At 35.8% G+C, this 12,188-nt stretch overlaps 1 protein-coding gene across 1 annotated transcript; it reads left to right on the forward strand.

The window, feature by feature from the left end:
* The first annotated feature begins 5,218 nt into the window (after positions 1 to 5,218).
* LOC141685655 (uncharacterized) lies at positions 5,219 to 10,078 on the forward strand. Its single transcript, XM_074490747.1, has 4 exons — positions 5,219 to 5,821; positions 9,148 to 9,207; positions 9,349 to 9,480; positions 10,073 to 10,078. Exons 1-4 carry the CDS (start codon positions 5,219 to 5,221, stop codon positions 10,076 to 10,078), a joined length of 801 nt encoding a protein of 266 aa, XP_074346848.1.
* The last annotated feature ends 2,110 nt before the right edge of the window (positions 10,079 to 12,188 follow it).

A 12,188-nucleotide genomic window follows, 5' to 3' on the forward strand; every position in this document is an offset into this window, starting at 1 on the left:
GTTTTGTTTCATGGCCAGTAGCTTAGCACTGATATAGAAACTCCATAAGCGGACTACATAGCATGATAGCGAGCATATACAAGTCTCTGTTTTGTGTCTCTGTTTAGCTCTATCAACATACATGTTTGCGTATTGATCTTGGGGGAAGCTGGATATTGCTTGTTTGTAACAAAAAGTATACCCATTTAGGTAAGACATGACACAGATCTGAAACTTGATAGCAATAGTTACGTGGTTTACCGGGCATCGTTGCTCCATTATTGTCCATGTACACTAACTTTGCGACTCCCTCGATTTTTTAATATTCTATTCTTTAATTTTTGACACACATATTTAGGTCATTAAATGATTTGAATTAAGTGATTTTTTTTTCATCATAGTTAACCCGCAGCCGCTACCCTTCGGGTGCGCACTGGGTAAACCCTACGGGTTCACGCAATAACCTGCAAACCACGTGAACCAAGGTAAACCGCATTTAAGCGACAGACTCTGACTCAGGATGCATATAAAATTAATTTTCTTATTTAAGTGTATTAAAAAGTTGATTGAAAACATTGTTAACTCATGGTTCTCCTCGATTAAATATTATTATCCTCCCAGAAATGTGAGGTTTGAGAAGTTAAATGAACAACAACGTGTACATGAATGTATAATTGAAGTAAATTAAATTTTTACATAAATTGTCTTGTCATAGATTAGTGATTTAAATCTCGTGAGTTGTTTCATTCGGAGTTGTGCAGCAGTCATTTCATTGTATCATATTAGTATATCATGGCGTCAAGGAAGAGTCCAGAGTAGGAAATGGAGGAAAGTTTTGCACGAATCAATCTGGAAGAAGAGGAGGGAGGATTAATATATGAGGATTCAGGCGAAAGTTTGTCGAAGGTTGATGTTCGTTGGTGCTTGGTTGGGAGGTTTCTTACTGAATCCACCATAGACTTTCAAGCTATGCAACATAAGATGGCGTCGTTATAGCGTCCAGGGAAGGGCATGTACGCCAAGGAGTTAGAACCAAATCGATACTTATTTCAGTTCTATCATGATGTAGATATCAAGCGTGTTATAGATAGGAGTCCTTGGACTTTTGGCAGATTCCAGTTATTATTTGAAAGGCTCAGAGAAGGAGATAATCCCAGAACAATGGAGATTAACAAGCTTGACATCTGGGTTCAGTTGCACGGAATGGATCCTGGATTCATGTCTTCAAGAGTGGTGAAGGATGTGGGAAACTACATTGGCACTTTTGTAGAGTCAGACACAAATAATTTTATTGGAGTTTGGAGTGACTTTCTTAGGGTGCGAGTTACCATCGATATTGATAAACCTCTAAAGAGACGTATGAAATTGAGGAAGTCTGAAAAACAATGGTGTTGGGCAAATTTTAAATGCGAAGGAGTTTCTACATTTTGTTTTATCTGTGGCTTGATCGAACATAGTGAAAAGTTTTGCGCCAGAATTTTTGACACTCCGTTGGATAAGATTGAAAAGCCATATGGGAGCTGGATGCGAGCAGAACCGAAGAGAAGAAACCACACAATTGGTGCTAAATGGCTCAGACAAGGTGGCTCTTTTCCGGTGGAAAACTCAACTGTAGACGGCGCCGATAAGGGGGGGGGACGAAGATGCTGTAGTGGGTAAGGAAAGGGAATATAATCCCATGATTTTAGGAGAATCAGTTGGCGGAGTTGTGGGTGGAGGATTGGTAGCTGGGAGAGTGATTATAGGAAACAGAAAAGATAGAGTGTTTGAAAATGTTGATAATCAGGAAACAATATCCACAAAAATAGTTGAGCAGGAAAATGAAGATACAGATATTGAAAATTTTGGGCTTAACATCTTGGACCCAAAAAGGAGGAGGACTGAGGAAGATAATACTATTGGGCTTCAAAATAAAAATAACCCAGGGGATATTATAATGCAGGAGACTCAAACGGATCCAAAAAACAGAATATTGGCGGGCTCTGTAATGGAGCCCCGCCCATCATTATGAGTTCACTAAGTTGGAACTGTCAAGGGTTGGGCCTCCCTTGGAATGTTCGGTTCCTTGCAGACCTGGTACGTCAAGAAAGGCCAGATTTTATTTTTTTGTGTGAAACGTTAAGTCGTAAGGGCAAGTTGGAGTTTATTCAATATCAGTTGGGATTTGAAGGTCTTTTCGTTGTTGAACCACAAGGGCGTAGTGGGGGATTAGCTATGCTTTTGAGGGAGAAAGATCACGCAATAGTTCGTAGTTTCTCGCAAAATCATATTGATGTGGAGGTTAAGGCAGATGGGTTTGGTAGTTGGCATCTTACAGGTATCTACGGAGAGCCTAATAGAAACTATAGATGGAGAACCCGGGACTTACTCCGTAACCTCTCTAGGGACTCAAATATTCCTTGGAGTTTGATAGGAGATTTTAACAATGTTGTAAGTCAGCGAGATAAGAATGGTGGAGATCTTTATCCTACGGTGCTTGTGACGCGGTTTAATGAAGCATTATCAGATGCAGGTTTGATCGACATGGATATCGTGGGTCATCAGTTCACTTGGGAACGTAGTCAAGGTAAACCAGAGTGGACTGAGGTACGACTTGATCGTGCTGTTGTTACAGAAGCTTGGCTTGATATCTTTCCATTGGCAAAACTTTACAATATTGAGGGCTCGACCTCGGACCACAGTCCAATTATTCTCGTGCCAAAGAAACCTGAGTCAAGATCAGTACGAGATAACTTTAAATTTGAAAACGCGTGGTTAGTTGATCCAATGTACACTCAGTTAGTAAAAGAGAGTTGGGAGGCGAATACTGGCACTGATATTCAACACAAATTAAGAAGTTATGGGGAGGTTCTGAAATCGTGGGGAAAGGAGGTCACGAGTAATTTTAGTGGTAAAATTAAGATGTATAAAGCTGAGCTCAAACAATATAGAGGGGGGAGAGATGTGGTGACTTCGCAGAAATATGATGAAGCTAAACGTATGTTGCATAAAGTGTTAGATCAGCGTGAAATTTTTTGGAGACAACGCTCAAAACAATAATGGCTGCAGGCGGGTGACAGGAACAACCGTTACTTTCATAATTCGGCATCTGCTAGAAGAAGGACTAATCAGATTCACAGACTCAAGAACGAAGAAGGTGAGTGGAAGGACTGGAATACGGGGTTACAAAATGTCATCATAAGCTTTTACAGGGAGCTTTTTACGGCATCAGATGTTGACTGGGAGCCAGTGATCGAATGTATCGAACAGGTCATTTCTAGAGATCAGAATGAACTTTTGTTGTCGGAAGTTACTGAGGAGGAGGTTAAACATGCGATGTTTCAAATGCATCCTGACAAATCACCGGGTCCGGATGGAATGACACCAGCTTTTTATCAAAAACATTGGACTATAGTGGGGAGAGATGTAGTTGACTTGGTAAGGAATTTTTTTCATAATGGTCAGATCCCTGTTGGCTTAAATGATACCAATATTGTGTTAATTCCTAAGAAGAAAAGTCCTTCAGAGATGGGTGAACTTCGCCCAATCTCGCTTTGCAATGTTTTGGTAAAAGTTATAACAAAGGTGATGGCGAACCGAATGAAATCGTTCTTAAATGACATCATTGCAGAAAATCAAAGCGCATTTGTGCCAGGAAGACTAATTTCTGATAATATTATGATATCTTATGAGGTGATGCATTTTTTGAAACGTAAAAGAAGAGGAAGGGAAGGATGTATGGCAGTGAAGTTAGATATGAGCAAGGCCTACGATAGAATTGAATGGAGTTTTCTTCGTGCTTTACTCTATAAAATGGGGTTTGACGATTGGTGGATACACTTGTCTCTGCAATGTGTTACCACAATCTCCTACGTAGTCACACATGGAGGCAGAGAGATGGGTCCTATTAAACCAACAAGGGGAATCCGTCAAGGAGACCCAGTTTCACCGTACTTGTTCATCCTGTGTGCGCAAGGTTTGACTGCTTTAATTCGGAAATACGAGATGGAAAAGTGGCTGCATGGGGTTAAGATCAGCAGGAGAGCTCCAGTTATAAGCCATATGTTATTTGCGGATGATTCTTATATTTATTGCAGGGCAAATATGGAAGAAGCAGGAAGAATGGTGGAGATGTTGGAGGTGTACGAGAAAGCTACAGGCCAGAAGGTGAACATGAAAAAATCGTCGGTATTCTTTAGTGCCAATATTAAAGTTCACGATCGAGCCAACATTTGCGAGTTTTTAGGGATGGTAGAGGCTAACGAGAATAGCAAATATCTGGGACTGCCAAGTATTCCGGGGAGGAAAAAATCAGCGTTGCTAGGCTACCTGAAAGATAAGGTTTTGTCGAAAGTTCAGAAATGGGATGGGAGATGGGTTTCTAAGGGGGGAAAAGAAATTCTTATCAAAAACGTTGCACAGACAATCCCTAGTTTTGCAACGAGTGTGTTTCTTGTACCTATAGAAATCACGAAGGAGATAGACAGGGTGTTGTCCAAGTATTGGTGGCAGTCGGGGTCTAAACAAAAATCTGGTATCCATTGGATGAGTTGGGAGAGATTGAGTCGGCATAAATCTCATGGAGGTATGGGCTTTCGTAATTTTAGAGATTTTAACTTGGCGATGTTAGCCAAGCAGGGATGGAGGCTGTGCTCGAATACAAATAGTCTGGTTAGTCGAGTCTTTAAAGCTCGATACTTCGAGAATGGAGATTTTCTTACAGCGGAGTTGGGGACCAACCCAAGTTTTGTTTGGAGGAGCATATAGGAGGCAAAGGATATAATTAAGGAAGGAGCTAGATGGATGGTTATTTCAGGCGAAAGAATTGATATTTGTAATCATCCATGGTTGGAAGGTGTGAGTAATCCTTATATCACGTCTGATAACCCAGCTATTCAACAAAATAAAGTCAAATCTTTGATGCGGATTGGAGACAGAAGTTGGGATGAAGAAGTAGTCAGGGATTTGTTTAATGAGAGGGACCAAAGATGTATCCTATCCACACAGGTGCTTATCAGGATTCTTGATGACTTGTTGTACTGGAATAAAGAGACATCAGGGAAATTCTTGGTCAAAAGTGCTTATAGAATGTTGCAGGAAGAGAAAGCCTAGTGGAAGCTACAGAGAAAACTCAAAATTCTGGGAGTGTATGTGGCAGGTTAAGGCTCCAGCAAAAGTTCTAAACCTTGTTTGGAGAGCATTTTCTGATTTACTGCCCACTTTTTGTTCTTTAAAGCAGAAATAAGTGCCTGTAGTAATCATGTGCCCTGTCTGCATTAGTGACGAAGAAACGACGATACATGCTTTAGTGACGTGCCCCAAAGCTGCTCATATTTGGAGCTTGATTATTCCAGATATTAACCAACAGGTAGAGGAGGATTTCTTTGAATGGATGGATAGAGTGTTGAGCCAGGTAGATAAAGAAAGAAGAGCTTTAATAGTCACTGTAAGCTGGGCGATATGGAGAGTAAGAAATGAGAAGGTCTGGAGGAATAAGAACTGTTCTGCAAATGGAGTGTTGTATTCAGCAAAAAGTTACCTTACACAATGGAGAGAAACCCAAAGCAGGTCGTTTGTGACTCTACCTCATGCAGGTCAAGCTGATGATGGAGCTTTCACTTGGGTTAAATCACAGGAGTCGTTAGTTAAGGTCAATGTTGATGCAGCCTTATTTCCAGAGCAGCTGTTATTTGGAGCAGGTATGGTTATTCGTGATTGCAGAGGTGATTTAATTCAAGCTAAAACGGTGCTCTCAGCCGGAGTTATGCAACCGGAGCTTGCAGAGGTGATGGCCATTAAAGAGGCGTTGAGTTGGATGGAGGTGAACGGCTGGCATGAGGGAATTCTTGAGTCTGATTGTCTGGTAGCAGTCTAAGCAATTAGAAGTAGGGTCCTGATGCATTCGCCTTTCGGGGTGGGGGTTGAGGAGTGTAGAACTCTTCTTTCCCGTTTAAATAAAATAGTCTTGTTATTTGTGAGACGGTCTGCTAATATGGCGGCTCATTGTGTAGCCAAAATGTCATATTCTTTCCCAGATCGATGCTTCAATAGGGGAGATGTCCATGTTGAATTAAAGAATGTTATGTTGGGTGATTTATTATAAGTTGTTTTGCTTTGCGTCAAAAAAAAAGTTGATTGAATATTTGTATCCATAAATAAATAAATTTAAAAACTATTAATTTGATTGATTTCATCCCATTAACAATGAACCCAATGTACAAAATATCTGCCAATTTTTGGAGCTAATTCGTAAAGATATGAAATTTAGTGATCAACCCATTTTTAATTTAACCTTTCTTTTTGGCAAACTGACTATCATTTTCTTGTTGCTTCAATAACAAATCATCTTTTACTAATAACCGAGCATGGATGGAGTTAGTTATTGTTCTTTCATATGTAAGATTTGTACGGAAATATGTGTTACAACAACTTAACATTTATATAAAAATTAATGAAAGATAAAAACAAAAATAAATCTCGCCGTACATATTCAATTAAATACAACAATCAATACATGACTCGAAATAGTCTGATCGCATGTGTTATAACATATTTAGTTGAATATCTCTTAAATGATGGGTATGTTAATGATCAAATATGTCCACATGTTTATTAAAGGATCTCAAGTCAGTTTTGTTATTATATAAATATATATGCATGATCTGAATATTGTAGATACTTCTAAATTTATTATTGAAGTTGTTAATTATTTAAAAGAATGAGTTTGAGATTGAGAGACCTTGGAAAGACAAAAAAAATTTAGGTATATATACACGTGGAACCTATATAGAAAAAGTTCTTGATCATTTCTGTTAGGTATGAAGTGCGACACAGAGAGGAAGGGGCTGAATGTGTTTTCTTAATTTTACTTACAAGTGTTTAACTTGAAAATCAAGTTTGATGTTTATGGTTATGGAATTCAACAGCTAATTGGAGATTGTAATGATAAATAATATAATGCGGTGAACAAAAAACAATTTATCAAAACTTACTTGATTTTCTATTAAAATCAAATGAGTTGTGCTACAAATCTGTGTTCTTAAAAATAAGAACTCGGTTTCTTCTCTTGAGAGAATACAAGAAAATCTATATTTATTTTGTTACACTAAACAAAGTACCCGTGACATATTTTATAGATCAACCTGCACAGTTTACAAGACTTGCACTAAAATAGACTAACACAATTTCTAAAACTACTTTGTCGGATTCTAATTCTAGTGTAGCATATCTGTGTAGAATCTACTAGTTATTTGACCCTCCTTTGTCTAGTTCATCTTACCATTGATCTTGCATTCTTCAAGCTGCATTTATAGACTTTTTGTTTCAGTGATAAAATAGTTTGTTGACTGATAATCTTGGATCTTCAAGTTGTCTGTATTCTGCATTTTGAACCTGTTGTCGAGATATATTTTACTGTATAGAGAAGTCACATATCGATATATGGAATGACTTATTGATCTCTACTTCTCTTTAAGTATTATGACTTGTCGAGATCTGCAGTTCCCTACAAGTAGAATAACTTGTCGATATCTCCAGTTCTCTACATAATCTTTTGACTTGTCGATATCTCCTGTTCACTACATGTAGATTTTGACTTGTCGATGCCTTTAGTTCTCTACATAGTCTTTTGACTTGTTGATATCTCAGTTCTGTACATGAACTTTTTGACTTGTCGATATCTTGACTTCTCTACTAGAAGATTTACTTGTCGATATCTCCTTGGGCTTCTCTACAAGTCATTTTTGACTTCTCGACATACATCTCTATACTCCTTGATCTATGACTTGTCGATATCCGACTTCAAACATTTTTTCAAAAACAACATTATTCAAATCTAAGCTTCTACACTTTTCTCTGAGGCATGATCAAGATTGATCTTCTTTCAGAGTTTATTCCTTATTTTGATAGTTGTTCATAAAAAATCCTCTAGTCTAATCTCCATACCATTTTTACAGACTCAAGAAATACAATTACAAAATACAATAAGATTATCATACAACTGATCCTTAGGGCTGTCAGAATGACTTAGTCTTGTTATGTACATGCATGTCTTGCACAACAAACTCCCTCAATTTGTGAGAAGATTACTTGTCAAAAATTCATGTCTGATAATAATACTAACCCCAAGCTAAAATTTAAATAAAGACTTACAGATTGACAAAGTACAGATTTTATACATTCTTACAGTTACATACAGAGTTGAATTTACAAAATCATGTAAATTTCTCATATCATGGTTGTTCTCTAATAAAATATTTGAGTTTGACCAGGCACTCAAGTTCTTCAATTATCTCAGTCTCTCTTAGAAATTCCACCAGTTTGAGCCATTCATTGAGTGAGTAACTGTCATGATACTTTATCATGTACCTTGATAATTTATGAGCCTTGACATTCAGAAACACAACATCAGGAGAGACTCTACTCAACCCTTCAACTTCTAGGTGGTATATCTAGCTTAGTTGTACGTAAGTAAGTTGGTATGTTTTGGCAATGTTGTTGTTTTTATTTAATAATGAGTTCGAGTTTTGGTGTTTTGATTAAAGTTGGTATATTTTTTTTATAATACCGTTATATCCTTTTTTTATGATTTTGGTATGCATAGAAAGGTTGGACAAATACTTGAGCACTTTGGTATTCAGTTTTGGTGTATGTGTAGTTTGGAGAGTAATGTTTTTGACAAGTTTGGAAAGTAATGTTGATTGTCCTATTTTATATATTTTATCAAAAAATATTTATTTTTTTCGTTAGTAGCCAGTTAGCAAAGAATTTGTTTACTAGTTATGATTAGATTCATTTTGTGGAGTATTGTGTGCGTGTAAAGTGACATAGGTTTAATTATAAAAAGACATACTACTATGATAAAATTGTTAAATATATTAGGTTATGTGGTTTAGTATGAGGCATGTGATGGTAAGATCTTATGATGATATAAATGGTTACACTTATGAATAATTTAAATATTATAGTAGTTTTAATGTCTCAAGATTTCAATTCAGTACTTTTTTTTATTTGTATGAAGTATATGATAAGTGAACTATAAATTGGTTTTAGGTTGTCATGCTTAAATAAGCTCACATTTTGTTATCTCTACAGATATGATGGAGTGATCTATATTCGCTGTCATAGAAGTGAAAAATCATAAAAAAATACACATTTTGTAATTAGTTATTATATAATTATTTTCAATAGGAAGGGTTGGCTAATTGTGAGGTAGCTTCATATGGTCAATTTGAGAAACAAAGAGAAAACGTAAGTATTCCTTTTGTGATATCTTTGTTGTTGTGCTCTTCTTTTATTATTGCCTTGCCAAATTGTCGCATAGATGTTGTTAGTGGACCATGTGAGTCTTGTTAGTGACTTTCATTATTGCCTTGCCATATTGTCATATAGATGTTGTTAGTGGACCATAGTCATACCAGTGAGAAGGTAAATAGTTTGAACACTATGGCTCCGTTTGGGAGTGCTGTTGAAAACTGTTGTGCTGTGAAAAAAGTGTTGTCTAGAAAATTAGATGATTGTTTGGTAATTTTTTCCAATTTATGCATATTTTGAGATATAATGTATAAAAATAATATTTTTGAGAAGGTTTGATAATGAAACTGATAGCTACTTCGTGCAAAAGCTGAAAACAGCTTTTTCCAAAAAATGGGGGGACATGCTTTTGCTAACAATAGCTTTTAGACCAAAAGCGCTTCTCCACACAGTAGCTTTTAGAATTTGCCAAACACTTTTCTGATAGCTTTTCAGCAAAAAGCTGTTGTAACTCTCTGCAACAGCAATACCAAACGAGACCTATATTTCATAATTGTAATCCAGTAAATCTATGAAAATTTCACTGCCTTGAGTTTCTTAAGAAATATGTGACATCCATTACGGCAATGTTGATATGAACCCTTTTAATCAATGAATTTGAGAATTTTTTATCGGGATAGAAATAGGAAGTTTCACTCTATGACCTTAGATTAGATTAGATTAGATTGTGCGTTAAGTGTAAAATAACTTGGAAATAATAATTTTGATAAATATGATATACCAAATAAGTATATATCTTTTTTATCCTTTATATTTGATGTTTAATGTTAATTTAAAATTTGTAATGTTTTTTGATTTGTAGGGGTGATGTTAAAATAATCATTTTTAAAAAAAATATTGTTTGGGTACTTGTATGTCACGGTTATAACAATAACGGATTAATAATTTAACGTATATAATATTTTAATGTTCTATTTTTAAGGTCTTGTAGTGTCTTTTTTGATTTTAGGAGTTTATAGTAATTGGTAATTATTTTAATCAAGAAAAGTATATTTAAGTAATATAAATTTTTTAATACCGTTTTTTTTGAATTAATAGTAATTTAAAATATTTACATTAAAGACATGTAAATTTTTTTAATATTAATTCTTTCTCTAAAAGACCAAACTATTCTTAAGGTAAATTTGATTGTAAATATTTTTATTAGGTCGTGAGGTTTAGTTTTTTAATACAAACAAGTATTTTGGTATTTTTCAGGACTAATTATATCTTTTATATATAATAAGCGTAAAAGACTTATTATCCAAAAATTTGGTCTTGTATCGCCAAAACACTCTCAACCGATATAATTAAAAATTGACGATAACAATTTATATTCTTAATAAGTATTTCTTACAAAATTTATAAATAGAAAATAGTTACATTGTTTTACTACATTCAAATCGATATAATATCCTAAAACAATTATGGACAGAGATTATTAGATATTCTACTATATATAACTGTAATTTAATTTCACATCCGTACATATCTCAATATCTGCATATTTGTCGCAACAATATTGATATGGATGTAAAGTAATCTGTAAAGACACAATTAATGCTGAATTAATTGTGTCCTAAAATTGATTGGTTAAGCCAGTGACGCCACGACCCAAATTAGCTCATCACGGCCACAACCCAATATAAGTTTTAATAATCGAAGTAGACTACAACGATACCGACCCAAATTGGGTCGTTTAACCCCAGACCCGAAATCATCTACGTGATAAGCCCGCCGAGCACGCCTGAGAATGAGGTACACGAGACACCTACATCGAATCCAATATGGAAACGAACTCTCCTAGAAATAATCTAGAATCCGCCATGTAGGAAAGTCCTACTTACCATCTAAGTAGGAGACTTGTCCACCAAGTCTCCCTACCCTAGTCTAACCCCAGACTCAACATCTATATAAAGGGCTCTACCGCTCAACCTAGAACTACGTTTTGGCTTAATCCTCGAATAAGTACATACAAGCCACTACATTCTGAAAGGAATATGTCCTAAGTCCAATCATGTATGAGGATTTAGGAATAACTTTTATGTAATCTGTTTTGATTTCATTGATATTAATAAAAGACTTGTTTTGTTTTTATTACGAGCTTTATCTATTTAAGTGTTTAAATAAGATATACCATAGTTTAGAGTAAAGCTTTTTATGGATTATGATGAGATCATAATAGTGAGACCTAAAAGATGATAACTCTAAACTTAAATAGTTCCTGGTCATAGGATTACTAACTGGTAATTAATAATCCGCAAAGATTGGTACATACTATGCTTGCTTCATTATGAAGGATGTCTGTTCTCATAGACATTTGTGTGGTGACACTATAGCTAGTATGTAGGTGCTTATTATAGAATAAGTTCACTGAACATGACTCGCCCAACTGAACAACTGATGGAGTTCACTCACGTGTCAGCAGTTATTCACATAGTGATAGTTGTACAAGTATCCTTAGACTTGAGGTCATCATAGTCATCTTGTGTACACTGAACTATGCTTTGGTTTAGTTCTTAGTCTCCAGGGACAATTATTAGGGTTCTACTGGGTATAGGAATTTGTACACGAAGATAGTGTATGATCAATAAAGGATCTACCCCTTCCAGTGAAGAAAGCGAATGTTCAAGGCTGATCCACTTATGCTAGTTCAGGAATCTCTGGCTAGAGTGAATGAAATTAGAAAGGAGTTTCTAATTTGCATAGAACTACGCATAGTAAATGGTAAGCAAGTGATTAAATTAGATAGGCTTGACACGAGATCCATGCCTTGTATTTAATCGGGACATTGTAGGGTAGAAGGAGTTTATTGTACGGTAACTATTCACTGAATAGGTTCTTGGTATTCTAAGCAGTGAATTCATATTATCCGGATAGTCGCGATATGCTGAGAAGTATCCCTCACGATGTAGAATAAATGTGATTAATTAATTAAT

Source organism: Apium graveolens, chromosome 9 (assembly GCF_009905375.1).
Source record: "Apium graveolens cultivar Ventura chromosome 9, ASM990537v1, whole genome shotgun sequence".
Classification (NCBI taxonomy): domain Eukaryota; kingdom Viridiplantae; phylum Streptophyta; class Magnoliopsida; order Apiales; family Apiaceae; genus Apium; species Apium graveolens.